This window comes from Mauremys reevesii, linkage group 6 (genome assembly GCF_016161935.1).
Source record: "Mauremys reevesii isolate NIE-2019 linkage group 6, ASM1616193v1, whole genome shotgun sequence".
NCBI classification, from domain to species: Eukaryota; Metazoa; Chordata; order Testudines; family Geoemydidae; genus Mauremys; species Mauremys reevesii.
This window is the reverse complement of record NC_052628.1, coordinates 106,195,963-106,211,822: the sequence shown is the minus strand read 5'-3', so window position 1 is coordinate 106,211,822 and position 15,860 is coordinate 106,195,963. Positions and strand designations below refer to the sequence as shown.

Sequence of the window (15,860 nt, the reverse complement as noted above, 5' to 3'; positions counted from 1 at the left end):
CTCTCCAATCGACACAGCCTTGTGTAGCCACCGCGGTAAGTGGTTCTTACTACATCGACTTCAGTTATGTTATTCACATAACTGAAGTTGCGTAAGTTAGATCAATTTCGTGTAGACCAGCTCTTAGAGTTGGAAAGATTTTCTTCATATCTAGGATTGGTAATAGAAGCCTTTTTCTGCCTTGAAATCCAGGTATACAGTGGAAGACAATGTGCGGGTTCTCCACAGCTCCACCCTAATTTATTCACTGCCTACCTCGCCCTTCCATGGATCCTGAGTCTGCAGTGCTCCCTCTGGGGGGAGGGGCACAGTGCTGCCACAGAATTGACCAAAACTCCATCTGCAGCGGTAGAGGAGATATATGTCCCACGTGTCCCCTTTGGACACAGATCTCAGGGCTTCATTAGGCCCTGGGATTGTAAAGATTGGTTTGCATTTGTGTGTGTGTGTGTGTGTTTTGTTAAAATGTGAAATAAGCATGTGACTCAAAATTACAGTGTTCCCCAGGAAGTTCAGATGTTACTCTGTATCACTGGTTCAGCTATACTGTGTTACAGGAATTCTGAGATCCTGAAATCCATGTTATAATTTCTCTGGTGCTAAGACATTAGAATGTGTCTAAGAAATGGATTGTATGAATGAGGAAATATTCTTGTATCTGTTAATCCATTCAGTGATTGGATGTTTTAGAAGTTTACTTAAGCAGGTGAGTAGTCCCATTTAAATCAATAATCATGTGTTTAAAGGGAGTCAGACTCTTAAAGAGCTTGCTTAGCTGGATCCTATCAGGTAGGTGAAAACAGCTTCCTTTTCTATAAAAGAAATGTTTTCAAAAATTCATTGATTGCTTGTCAGAGCAATATGAACAATTTATTGTCATGCCTCCTTTTGGAAGTATTAGCTATGGACTTTACCATAGTGTATCTTCTCTTTTAGGCTGAGATGTGTGGATACCTTGAATTGATTTTATAATCTATTGTAGCATTAAGACACAATGGAGCATGTTTTTGAGGTTCATTAGCACGTGCCTTGGATACATGGTGTGGGGAGACAGAACATCATCCAAAGGGCCAAATGGGTCATAAAGAAACTGACAATTGGTGTCAAAAGCCAAATTGCATGTCTGCTGACAGTCCTCAGTCTCTTCCTGAACGCGTTTGGTATGTCACGTCTATATCATTACTAATGTACTCATAGGCAAAGCGGCAGAAAATCATTTTTAAACATTTAAAAGTCATATTATAACATAAAGCTACCTGTTTATTTTTCTATAAACTATTGTAACTTTAAAGGAAATATATTCACAGAATCATAGAAATATAGTGCTGGAAGGGATCTTGAGAAATAATCCAGTCCAGTCTTCTTCCCACCCCAGCCCGCCCCCCCCCCCAAAAAAGCAGGATCATCCCTGACAGGTGTTTGTCTAACCTTATTCTTAGAAACCTCTAGTGACGGGGATTCCACAACCTCACTTGGAAGTCTATTCCATTATAGAACTATCCTTGGGGCATATATACACTTACTGGTAGATCAGCACTGCTTCCGTCAATGCAGGTCTGGTGTGTACTCCACCTCCCAGAGGAGTGTAAGGAATGTCAACAGGAGATGCTCTCCCATCGACACAGCATAGTGTAGCCACCGCGGTAAGTGGGTCTAACTACATCGACTTCAGTTATGTTATTCACATAACTGAAGTTGCGTAAGTTAGATCAATTTCGTGTAGACCAGCTCTTAGAGTTGGAAAGATTTTCTTCATATCTAACCTAAAGCTCTCAGACTCCAGTTGTTTACAGAAGTCATTGGAAATTTGGCTGGGACAAAGCCCCTGCGACAAGACAAGTGCCTTTTATTTTGTCACATGAAATTCTATTCTGTTATGAACCCAGTTTTACATGTGACAAAACTGATTCACACATACTCTAAGGAACTAATTTTCAGAGGTGTCTAGCATGTGCTGCTCCCATTGACTTCAGCTGGAATTGTGGATACTCAGCACTTTCGAAACTCAGCCCTATATGACTTTCCCAAGATCAGTATGGGCCTGATTGTGCCACCTTTACTAATGTTACGTAGCACCTTACTCTGCAATTAGCACCACTCATTCTAATGGGGCTAAACTGCAGAGGAAGTTGCTACTCAGTGTGAGTAAGGGTGGCAGAATCAACAGGAGAGACAAGAAAAGAATTCAGGTCTCCAGACTCTCAGTCCATTACTCTCCGTTGGACTTCTCTCTCTACAATATCTTGGGCTCCATTAACACTTGTGGAATTGTGTCAGTTTACCTTATCTGAGGATCTGGCCCATTGAGTTCGTCATCCTGCAAGTTCAAGATATAACCCCGGTTGGAAATGGTGTCCAATATTTAGATAGTATTTAACTTAATTTTACCCAGGAATTGTTTTTATCCTGATAAACCATCAGCTATTAATTTAAAACCTGTGTTTTAACAAAAATGTTTATTTCCAGAAAACAAAGTACTATTTAAACAAAACAAAAGACAATTAAAATATTTGCTGAATGTTGCCTACTTTGGGCTCTTTTCTTCATAAAATCTCTCAAATTAAAAGATATGTATAATAATAGAATGAAAATGCATGCCATGCAGTACAGTCTGAAGGATTCAGTTTAAACGGAATAATTTTGTATAAAAAATTGCTGTCTCTCTCCCTCTCTTCCTTTCTTTTCTATAAATGTGAGAAATTTGTAGTCTCTTCTTATGTCTCAACATGATAAATGAACTAATTTTAAAATATTTTCCATGCCTCATCTGTCCACTCCACAAGCTGTCAATGAGCTTGGATTGGGAGCTTTCATGTCAATAGTCCACAGCGAGCAGTTGTATTATTTTGAAATAAGAATGTTGTTTCCATGGCAAACTTGGAACTTTTTGGAACTGTGCTGATATCCACATACTTTCAGGTTTATGCAAGAAAAATGGTACTTTTATGAGATTTCTAAGGCAAAGGGTCCTTTGTTTGCTTGACCATAATAAAACCCTTGTATTGTTCTTTTTCCTTTTTTGGTCTTTCAGGTAGATAACAATTGGGGAAAAGCAAAAGATGGAGAGAGACAGAAATATTGAACTTTATTTTAAACATTAAGCTTTTGTGTGTGTGTGTCTGCATTTTAGTGTCTTTGTTACTTTTATGGTAAAAAAAACAGTTAATGCATTTAAATATACGGAGGGAAGTGATTTGGCAAATGTTTATAATGGCTTAGAACTGTAAGATACACATCACCTCGTTCTGCAACAGGCTCAGATTTTTCTGAGTATTTACTTAGTGGAGTTAATGCAGGAGTGCGGGATGGGAGAAAAGGCTTGGAAAACACTTTTACTGTTTTTGAGATGCTACAGGCTGGTCATTTTGGATTTGTTGAACTTTTTACACTTAATAAAGTATTTTAATGTGCCTTTAGGGGTTGCCATAACTTTACTATTCTGCCTTATCACCCTGGTCTGCTTAAATAACACAATGCTCCGGTGAGGTATCACATTAAAGTTGATTCTAGTTAAAAGTAGATTTTGGCTTTTTGCCGAACACTGCACAATTCTCAGTAAGTTAAATGGTCCCATAAGCTTTTTAACACTCAAGGTTTCCAAACAGGCTGAAATACAGAACTTGTTTAAATATTTTCCCAAAGAATCTTTTTATATAACTCTTTTCCCTTTTGTACTGGAATAGCCCTTTCCTTCCTGGATTTGACATCTGTACTCATATGGCTATTGTTATTAGCATAGGTGTGACTTACATTGGCTCCCTCTACAGTAAGTTGAACCAGGTGATTCTTGGCTAGTGGCACAACCTCACTAAACCATGGCTGTCCCTCTCATATATTATAATGTTCTGCCCACAATAGCCCCCTTCAATAGAGAATACGCCATCAAGCAGCTGCGTCCCCAGTCTTTGCCAATGTACTCCACATGCGTAACATTTTCCTTCCCAGAGGCAGAGTGCATTCACCTACATAATTGGCCATGACCTCTTCTTGCCCAGAGCATAGGGACTCAAGTCCATTCCCATTTCCAAATGTTTTAAGACACAAGGCAGCACATTGCTGTCACGCCAGTGGGCAAGCCTCAGGGTAGATGAAATTTTGATACAAGCACTTGTATCATCATCAGAGGTTTCTGTTCGAGCTTGACAAGATTCCTGTTTCTAAATATTTGAACATGCAGGTCTTACATGCTACTATGTCTGTCTCAGGACTGTTTCCATCTGTGGTGGTGGGTGTTTTTTTTTTTTTTTAATTTAAATTATCTCTTTTGAGTTTTTGTAGGGAAAAAAGAAAATGTTTATCTTTTTAGCTTATTGATATCAGCCTGCAGGCTAGCTGTTCTCAGAAGGATGGAAAGTATATTGGTTAAGAGATGCAGGCACCTATTTTGTGATAAAGAATTTCTTTGCATTTTTTCCCAGTAAAGTAAATTGCTTGCAGGATATTGCTAAGAATGTAATCCTTTCAGTGCTGCATCTCAGTAGATCTAGTTTAAACTGCTTTCTCTTATTACAGAGTAAAATTTTGTGTGTGTGTGTGTTTTCCTGCAAGTATATCATCTGCAGAAACATTGACTTCCTGTGCAACAAATATAAATAACTAGATTTCTTGTCTGACCAGTGCTTTATATAAAAATGCAATTGAAGTCCAAAAATGGCCTGGAAAAACAATTTCACTCCATGCCAAATTTTACAAGTCCAAAATGATCCCAGGATCCCTTCTTTACAGGAATTATTCAAACCCAAAAGTCGTAAGTAGTATTTCCACTGCCCTTGAGAAGTGTTAGGAAGTGCCCCTTTAATTTCCAACATTTTAATTTCCAACAGGTTACATAGGAGTCCTTCTGGAGAGAGGGCAACTTTAATTTAGCACTGCACTGCACAGCCACCACCCTGGTGGTGACTGCATCAGAGATGCATGGAACAGATGCATAATCTGGTTGCTTTGGCATAACCCCCACCCAGTCAGTACAAAAACAGCCTGCCCCCGCTGGGTGCTTTACCCCTGCAGTCTCCCTTTATATAAAATTTGTATTTATCACACATGGAGCTTCTGTGTTGAGTAAGAAGAAGCACTTTAATAAATAAACTTTCTTCCTGAAGGATGTTAAAAAAAACCAGATTCTTTCCAGCGTCTCTTATTTGCCTTGCTATGAATGTGCTCCTTTGGCACCAATGTCAATCATGTTTGGCTTTCATTTCACAATGCTTGCAAGTTGCACCCAACGCAGGCATGATGCTACTTTTAAATGTCACCTTTTAGTGTTGTGTTTAATTCATTTGTATGATGTGATGCTGAAATGAAAGGGGAAAAATGACAAGGAAATAATGAAGCAGGAAAGGCAAATGTAGTATTTCAAAGCCACGTCTGGCAAAGAGATATAGTTTGTCCTGTAGTAAAAATACATTTGAAAATATATAAAAGGTGTACAGGAGACTAAAGTTAAGCTGAAATCATAACCCTTTCTTTTTAAAGTAATAGCTCACAGCCACATATTCATATTTCAGTAAGCAAACCGAGTAGGAAGTGGGCCAGGGAAGCAGTTGATGGTGACTGAGTTCTTACAGCAGCACCTGGTATAGATTGCATTTGGAGAAAACTGTGTTCATTGACTGACTACCAGGAACAAATAAACTATAAATGTTGTGATTCTACTTTTAGAAAAGGAGTTTTGGTGATTTATCAATTTATATTTTCTTTTTGGTATTTGGTGGTGCTTCAACATAACCTATTTATACAGAAAGTTGTGTAGATGTGTGTGCATAGGATGAACTTCCAAAGGTTGTGTCCACCCCTGTATAATGAATATAAAACGCTGGTGTACTTGCTGAGTATGCTGGGCAGATTATGTAAATGAAGGTCAACAGTACTGATCTCAACCTGTTTTTTGGGTCCTGGGGGAGATCACGCAAGCCCCCTTGTTAAAATTCTGCCAGTAGTGTTGGGGAATTTCTCTGTTTTGGATGGTGTTGCCTGCTTTCTAACTCATTCCTGCCAGGGACAACTGAACAAATACTTCTGGAAGGAACAGTTCATTGTTTTTGGAATTCATCAAATTGTACCAAACTGCAAGAATATTTTTTTTAATACACATAAGGTTACTTCCATTGATCTGAGAGGTAGATCAGGTAGAACAGTGATTGGCACCAATATAAGACAACCTGGATTGATTGTTAGACAGAGAGCACCCTTTCTTTCTTTCTTTCTTTCTTTCTTTCTTTCTTTCTTTCTTTCTTTCTTTCTTTCTTTCCTTCCCCACTCCCCTATTTCCAATTACAAAAGTTGATCAGTATGTGATGTATATTTTCAGGAAGATTCCCTTAGCATGGATTATTTTTGTGAATTTTATAATATTGTGTAGTAAATTCCATTTAATGATTTGCTGCTTCTTGCCAAGGCATAGAAATGTTTGGGAAAAAATTAATAATCCAAATCATTATTTAAAACAAAAAACAAAAAACCTTAACCTCCACTTATCTGTTTAAGTTCTTGCCCTCAGAGAGCATGTTACTGTTTAATTCATGATCCTGCTAGAGACTGGGATTTTGTTTGTAAATATTAATCTCTTTGGGGAAAGCAATATCAAATTGTTTATATAAGGATGCACAAAATTCATTATGTAAACTATCAGCAAGCTTTGTTCTGAAAAATACTGGCATCTTCTCCCCCCTTCTCCCCCATAGCCATTCTTTTAAATCCATTCTCTCTCTGCATTTGGAGTCAATTGTTATTAAATAACTGTTCTGTGATTATGAAATCCATTTACCTCAGAACACTTTTTATTTGGAGGGCAAAGAGCAGCATCTACAAAATCTCAGTGAAATATCAGTGTATTATTCTGTCCTATATTCTTAATCTACAGTTATATAAACAATTTTATTCTTCTCTATTTGGTATTGCATCTGGATCTGTGATTAAGATTGATCCTCAGCCGCTTTTTCCCATACTTTTTACTTTGTAAAAATATCTAGCAAACATTAAATCGTAATGATATTCTTCAGGGGTATCTAAGAAACTGAATGTGCTTTACCAGATAAGAACAGTCCTAGTTTACCCTTACGGGAACATCAGGATAGTGAATTACTATAGCTATCAAATGAATGTTGAGTAAGCATGAATGCATTTCAGTAAACGTGGTGTTATTTTTGGCAAACTGAAAATGCAGAGATTCATTGTGTTGATGAGGAATCTGAATTTATAATACCTGTGTAAATACATCGTTTTGTTACCTTTTGTCATTTTTCATCATCTCCATATTCATATGCTCAGGTTGATTTAAATTTGGATTAAATTGCTTAATTTTCATACAACTTTGGAGTATACTACTATGTACTCTAAAATATGTTTCATCTTATTTTCTCAGGTGCATCTTTATACCAGATGTAATCTCTGATTTATCACTCTAGCAAACCTTGAGACTATCCCTTGAACCCACCAGTTTCAAAAGGCGGGAAAGATCAGATCTGTAAAAATCATCAATCTCAAGGAGAATTTTCAAAACCCTCCACAGCGAGGGCAAGATTGTTGGTTGCCCTGTATGCCCATGCAGAGAAATATGGGGATGTAAGGCATTCCCTTACTCCCTTACACTGGCTACCTACCCTCTACACTATGTGCCAGCCTGAAGCAGCCAAGCCAGCACAGAGGAGGCAGTAAACTGTGCCAGGTGTGGGGCTGGAATAGACTACTTCCCCGCTAGTGTTAGGTGGAACAAGAGACTAAGTTGTGATCAGGGCCGGATTTACACCTTACACACCCCGAGGCACAACATCTTCAGTGCCCCCCCGCCTGCAGATGACCTTCATGTTTTCTGTGTTTAAAAAAAGGAAGAAAGAAACTTTTTTACTCACTTTTAACTTTTAGATGCTCCTAGGCACATGCTTACTGTGCCTAATTGGAAATCTGGCCCTGATTGTGACTCAGAGTCTGAGAGAATCTTCGCGGGAAAAATACTACTAGGCTTTGAAGGATTAGCTGGGGGTGGGGATGTCGATTACACTGTACACACACAATCCAACAAAAACTTTTCTTCCATCAATGATGATCTAAATTGACAAAATAAGCAAAATAAGGAAAATGCTGCTTGAAAACTTATTAGAGTTAGATTTAACGATATTTACTTCGTATATTTTGACATATGATGCTAACAATTTGTGTTTTAATTATAATAAAGCTTTAACTTTTTGAATCTCAGTGCCTACTGACATTAAGTGATTATTGTCTGACCTCCCCCTCGTCTCCCCCCTCCCATGATTTCCTACAACCATGAAAATTTAGTTAGATAAAAATGCGTAAAATAAACATCAATATTATCTGTCAAAATTATATATATCATCATTGGTTACACTCAGGTTGGTTAACGTCACACTCAAGTATTAGGTTTCTGCACACACATATGGGGGAAGCCCAGGCCGTGGGAGTATGCATCTTGGGCCTTGTCCTGTGGGATGCCAAGGGTATTCTGCAGCATGCAAGATAAGGCCCATTTTGTGTAATGAACCTATTTTACAGAAAATCTCACCCTCAAAGAGTAAATAAGCAATCTCAGTCTTTGCATTCTCATGATCCACCTCTTCCTTCCTTGCAGTTTGGGTTTCCTTTCTCTTTTTTTCTCTGCCCATCATCCTTGTTTTTTTCTCTGAAAGAATTCCTTTTTTAAACTCTATTTTCTTATAATTCTTTTGAAATATAGAGTAATAGCAAAATACACACTCTACGTAATGAACATAAGTGGGAAAGGTTACTTACAGGAAAGAAAAACAACACACTGCAGCCACCATCCACGAAAGCCCAGAGTTTATAAGTGCTTATAAGGAATAAATTATCAGGAAGAGTTGGGGGGAGGAAGCAATTACCAACAGGTGTCACAGAGCATTGTTGAGTTTATAACTAGCATCTAATATGTACCAGTTCACTATTAACTTCTTGAACGAGGATCCAAATCACTAAGGGGAGAAAATGATCATTTTCTCTACTTTTTTTGTTAGCTAAATATGGAGTATTAAATAGCTGTTAGGCCTACATTTTTAAAGGTGCATGCGCATATTCTCCTGTCCAGAGCTGTGGACATGCTGCCTGGTACGCATGTGTAAATCAGGGATTTGCTCATGCCCAGGCCTTTTCACTTGCGCTACCTCAACTTGTGCCTTTTTCAAAATGTATGCTTTAGTGTGTCTCTGTCATCTTGAGGCTGAGCAGTGTCAGAATTATCCAAAAGTTACTACAAAATAAAGGACAGGGCATCTTCAAAATCATAAGAAATTTATCTTATTGTGTTATATATCAGCCTTAGTACCTTTCAATTATGCCTTCTGAGGGAGATCTCATCCTTAGACTGATAATTGGTTTTGTGTGCCGTAGGTTCAGGAAAAAAAAATAGATCTTCTCTCCCTGAATATACAGTAACTCTCCTTTCTCTTCCTAATCTTATCCATGATTCCTTTTCGTACCTGAACGAAAAATAATAATGTACCACCAGAGATAAGTGTTCCTTGGAGTTAATTGGTATAATACATGCCTTCTCTGGATTCAGCAGTAAGGTGGACACACCTTATTGTTAGGAATACAATGTGATTTTTTTTCAGTTCATATAATTCTAAATCTGCACCACCCACTTACTTCGGGCCAGATTCTTGTCTCAGTTACGCTAGTGTAAATCCAGAGTAACTTCACTTAAATTAGTAGTTACTAAGATTTACACCAGTATAACTGAGATCAGAATATGCTCCTTAATACTTTGCAAGTTAATTTTCTTAAAGCCTTCCCCTTACTCGCAATGATCAAGCATAGCATATGCACTGTAGTTTCCAGCATTTTTGAATGATTAAGGGAAGAGTTTTCTTAAGAAAGCTTCTGAAATTGTTCCTGGAACTCTCGTATGAACAGGCTTTTTTGCCAGATTTCTAGTATTCTCTAGTTTGAGCTAAGTAAATAAGTAAGTAAATAATACTGTGAGAAAAAGCCGTGCAGTATTTCAGTGTGTCCACATTAGTATATTATGGGATTGAAAAGAGGGGAAGAGGTGAACCTCAATGAATTTTTAAACCTAAAAAATAGTTTGGGTAAAGTTCTTATTTTAATCTGTATTGATTTGGCCATCTACTGATATCTCAGCCTCTACACCCTGCTTTTAGATCTCTTCTGACCTTATCATTTGGCTGTTACCGGGTCCTAAGGTCTCTGTTTTCCGAAGCACATTTCCAAATCCTCCTGAACTTGTGTCACAGTTCTCCCATGTCTTTCATTTCATGTTTCTCAGCTCTTCCACTTCTTGAAACCGAGAGAGTCTGGCAAATCATGTGACTCATGTTATGTAGAATAGCTAATATTAATTCAACCTTTTTTTTTTGATGCATGAGCCAATTAATTATAACACTATGTACTTCCTGTGTTAATTTTTTTCCTTTGTTTTGCATAGGACATTTTTATAAGTTGTTGTACAAACATATACAATAGTTCATCTTATAATTTCTTAGTGTCTTGGTTCTTGTAAGCTTCCTAAAATGCTGACTATAGAACAATTTGATGTGGATGTTCTAGCTGGGGCAGGTAGCGCTGCCTATACTGACAGTTGCCCAACACTTTGAATTATAAGACCCTTTGTTTAATGAGTTAGAACTTCACCAAATTTTAACCATTTGGGCAAAAATGCCAGATTTCTCAATTGAGCTGCTGCTGCTTTTTTTTAAGTTTCAGCAATAATGGTGTAGCCATTTCAGAGAAGAAGAAGAGTGAAAATACATTGGTTTGCTCATGTTTAAAACATTCGTGCAACCACTCTGTTGAAAAGGTCTAGCACTTCCATGCTTACTAGCAAGGATTTGATATTTTTCAGAGTGACCTCCCTGTGTCAGGTATGTGCCTTTTTCCATCCCCGTGAAAATCTGCCCACGTTTGGCCAAGTTATAGGCCTCTGAAAAATTCCACTTCCCACATTCTCAGTAAAGGCTTAGTAGAGTTTGGCAGCCAAATTCTCTGGAGCATTTGCCATCCTCTCACAGTTTCCTACATGCCAACCAGACTGTGGATGCATCATATTCACAGAACAACTGAGCATGCTCCATTTCATATCTGCCAGGGCCTGAACAGGACTTTCCCTGCAATTGCTCCTCAAAGCTGGGTGTTGCTTAGATACTGGGCACCAGAAATGAGAGCAGGGAAACAGTCTCTCCTTTGCTCTCACAGCACCCCTTGCTGGTGCCCAGAGGGGCAGGAGCAGAGCGATGGGCTAGAAAGGCAGGAGCTGATGGTGGGAGAAGATAGGAGCAAGGGGCAAGGACAGGGGTAGCATAGGAGCAAGGGGGCATGGGCAAAAGCTAGAGACTGGGCAGGAGCAGGAGTTGATTTTAGAGGGAGGCAGGTGCCAGAGAGGATAACAGTGGGGACGAAGGGATAAGGGCAGTGACTTGGGAGGGAAATATAAGAGCAGAAAGGGACATAGAGAGGCTCGAGGCACAGGGGGCAGAAGGCTCAGAAATCATTATAACATAGTCCCCTACTGAACATGGATCCCACCCCCTGCTGCTGACCCGGGGGGGAGTCAGTACAATTACATAGGATGAAATTTTTTGTTTTTCAATTTTTAAGTTTTTTAAAGTTTGGGAAATTGCATTAAAAGGGGGTCTAATTAACTAAATAAGCGACTGGGAGGTAGAAAGTCCTGAGTGCTGATCCCATTATTATGCGGGCATGAGAAAGTCATTTAACCTTTCTGTCTCTCTTTCCCTCTCCATTTAATGTGAATAATAATACTTGCCTTGAAGGGGTAGTTAAATGTTTGTAAAGCATTTCGAAATCTTTGGATGAAAGGCTTATAAGACCAATGCATTGATTTTACAGTGTTTTACTCCGGTGAGGCACTGGACATTGTGGGTTCACTTCCTTAGTCTGCTAATGCTTTGTATTCTAACTTTACTTTTGAGGATGACTTGGCCGAACAGATTCACCACTCTGGCAGCCTTTGCTGTGACAGTTACATAAGTTCAAGGCAATCCCATCATACAGTGTTGAGTTGGTGAAGTTCACTGATTACACTTTAGTGAGGTGCTTTGTAAAAACTGTTGGTAAATTTAGAGCAATGAAAGGAATCAGTAGTACTTCAACACCATATAGTCAGATTGTGGAATTCACTTCTGCCAAGGCCATTGGGTAAAATAGTGTGAGTGGATTTTAAAATACTATGATCATCAATAACATATTTCTTGTTTTATAAGCTATGATGAGGGTAAGCAGGAAAGAACTATATCCCCATGTACAGTATTACACAATTATTACAGTATTACATAGTAATAGAGTATTTCTCCGTCTGACATATTGGTTATTGGCTATTTCTGGCAGTAGGATACCAGACTTCATGGACAAATTGTTTTATTCAGCGAGGCAGAGCCTGTCTCTCTCATTTCTCCCATCCCCCAATGCCTATTTTGAACACACAGGAACATAACAGAGTGTACGTATTTTAGTTTTATTGTTGTCACACATAATGATTATTTTTGAAGAATTATATTAGCAATTTGCTCACTTTGGGAGAAAGGGTTGATTTGTAGGGCAATGCATGGGATTTAGAATCAAAATGATTAATAATGATCAACTACATATCAGATTCCCCACTATGGCACCAAAACCATTAACTCTTTGTGTGTCCATAAAGACAGACAAAAGTGCTGACTTAGAGTTACAGCATATTACAAGGTTTATTTGTAATTCAGAAAAGTTTGTTCTTTTTCAATACAGCTTAGCTGTAAAATGTCGTCAATAAAACATGGAAATTAGCTAAGTTACGGTAATTTAGTTGACATTCTGTTCTGTTTTGTTCATACAGAAATGTATCTTCTGCAGACAGAGAATGAAGAAATTTTCCGGTGCCTGCATACAGTGTTCTTATGGGCGTTGTCCAGCTTCCTTCCATGTTACCTGTGCCCATGCTGCAGGGGTGCTGATGGAACCTGATGACTGGCCTTATGTTGTCTACATCACATGTTTCAGACACAAGATCAATCAAAATGTGGTAAGGAATTTCGTCTTTCTTTCTTTCTTTCTTTCTTTCTTTCTTTCTTTCAACAAATAATAAAATATGCTGTGGATAGTCTTTGCATTTTAAAAGTGTAGTTAAGGCAGGCATTTACTTAGCTGTCTAGGGAAAATGAAGAAAGTGGGTTATGTTTAAAAGATTGCTCCATCTATATTCTTTTCATATGCAGCAGGTCATTATATTTTGACAGTTTCTCCTTATGTCTGGAGCTTGGAGAGATGTTCATACTCAAACAGTGGTTGACAGGCCTGACATACTTTTCCATTAGGACCATTACAGTATGTATGGATTCACCACCACAATAAATCAATGCAGTCTCCTTTTTTTAATGTTCAGGATATTACAAATACTTACATTTATTACAAAAACCCAGATTAAATATTATGAATATCCAGTATAAAAATATTGCACATATAACATACTTATTCAGCATTCCCAATAAAACCTTGCAAATGACCTTTCAAAATTTCAGTACTGACGGACAATAGTTATACAAAGTTTGAGTAAAACTCCATATTCTTTGTTACAGTGCCAGACGTTCCCTTCAACGCTGAGAAAGAGCCTTTAATGTTAGCTGTGACGTACACTCCATTCACAATATTGTCATTCTGTCTTGTAGATCTTAATGCATTTTGTTCCACTTTATTTCTGTCACTTCTAGTGGGATATGCTTAACCAGTCTGTATTTTTTAAATTATATTTGAATTATTCCTTAACATTGTTCAGCCAGAAGAAATACATAATAGAATCTTTGGATGGAAAATACCTATTTGATCATTTAATCCAGTGGTTTTCAAACTTTTCATGTTGGTGACCCCTCAGTCAAAGTCAAATTTTTTGCAGCCCTCCCTCCTTACATTTACTATGATACATAGATTTATAATGATAAATCTATATAACCTGTTTATTTTGCGTTTTGAGAAATTGACCGAGAATACTTGACCTCAAAGCGGAAGGGTGTGCAGGAAGTTGAAGAGCAAGATTTTGTTTGCTTTAGATTGCAATAACATTTTCAACACCACACAACCCCGGGTCCACAGGAGAATTAATCCGGCCCTGCTTGGGATAGATTGCAATTGAATGGCCCTCCAGTTTTTGCCCTGGCTGAGGTCTCCTTGTATTGGCAGCTTCAGATGTTTGGTGCTTTTATACTTATTTTTTCTAAGCTAATCCTTGTTGCTCCTTACTCATATTTTGTTTTTTTCTTAACTCCATCTGATTTGTCTGTGCCTTTCTGTTACTGGGGCATCCAGAGTAAACAGCCACACTAACAAAGCACATCATTCTCATATGCCTTTTTCCCCTCTGGATTGTAAGCCTGTCAGGGCAGGGATAATCTTTTTTTATATAATTGTACAGCCCCCAGCACAATGAGCCCCCATCCTGACTTGGGTCGTTTCCCTGCTTCCATAATATAAATATTTATTAATAAGGCTAATAATAATAATGCCTGTAAATTGTTAGTAAAGTAAGGTGGAACATGTAGCATTCACATTTTCTGTCTGTCTGTCTAATATGCACAGCACAGACTACAGTATATTACATCTGCAATTTATCAGTATACTTTATTGACATACGTTTAAACTGGGTGCTGTAAACAATTATTAAATGATAATTATTTTGTGCTCTAGAAGCCAAAACAAATGTTAGTCTGATACAACACCATTATGATAAAATGGACTCCCACAAAAATCCTTAATTTTTTCCCCAGTGATTTTCTTGATCTATATTTGGTGTTATTAAAGGAAAAATAAAAATGACATTGAAAAACAGCATCTTGCACAATCACTTGTGATGTGTATGGGATGCATGGTCAGACTGGCTTGGATAAAAATAAAAATCAATCCAGCCTCTCCCAAAACTCAGAGCCAACAATATACCTTTACAGGAGGAGTTTGGCTTATTTTTTGTGGCCAGAACCAAAAAACACCAGGGAAAGATAGGCTATTCTTGTGTGTGCTTTATTGGACAAAATCTTGGAAATATCAGAAATACTATGAGAGCCTTTCCTTCTGTACTTTTAACATGATTTTGAGACAAAGGAGGTTGACATATGTTTGTGTATGCTTTGGTTTAATGCCCTACGTCAGGGATCGGCAACCTTTCAGAAGTGCTGTGCCGAATCTTCATTTATTCACTCTAATTTAAGGTTTCACATGCCAGTAATACATTTTAATGTTTTTAGAAGGTCTCTTTCTATAAGTCTATAATATAAAACTAAACTATTATTGTATGTAAAGTAAATAAGGCTTTTAAAATGTTTAAGAAGCTTCATTTAAAATTAAATTAAAATGCAGAGTACCCTGGACTGGTGGCCAGGACCCAGGCAGTGTGAGTGCCACTGAAAATCAGCTTGCGTGCCGCCTTCTGCACCCGTGCCATAGGTTGCCTACCTCTGCCCTACCTTTTGGATAATTAATCTAATCAAATCTCCAAACTTTCAGAAGTTTGTTCACCATTAATTTTCTTATTAGACTGTTATCCTTTCTATTAGCTATCCTTTCATGCGGAGATTACACTGCCTTTTGCCATTTGGCACAACAGCACTTCTGTGTTTGTAATGAACCTTTCTTGTTTGTCCATCACTTATCTTACATTGTATTGCTTGAAGCAAAATAATTAAACAATGAGCACTGACTTTTTAAACTCGTTTTTCAATTTTAAAGAGACTAGACTAGAGATTAAAAAAATAGAATATGTCAGAAAGAGGAAATCTGTACAGATATACAGATATTCAGCTATTCAATAAACCACACATATGGCAAGATACCACTATCCCTGCTCATGGAGAAAGCAAAATAATAATTAGCTGGTGTTATCTTAATAAAGTTGT

The 15,860-nt window shown here is 37.8% G+C and overlaps 1 protein-coding gene across 5 annotated transcripts in view; it reads left to right on the top strand.

Moving 5' to 3' along the window:
• Positions 1-15,860, top strand: part of KDM4C (lysine demethylase 4C) — a 415,762-nt gene that overhangs the window by 354,619 nt on the left and 45,283 nt on the right. For 4 of the 5 annotated variants that reach the window (XM_039544302.1, XM_039544301.1, XM_039544303.1 and 1 more), the window contains one exon: positions 12,818-13,003. In XM_039544302.1, coding sequence (XP_039400236.1) covers positions 12,818-13,003 — 186 coding nt within the window. Of the gene's footprint in view, positions 1-7,360; positions 8,029-12,817; positions 13,004-15,860 lie in introns of those variants that run through there. The other variant, XM_039544308.1, reaches the window with a different exon arrangement.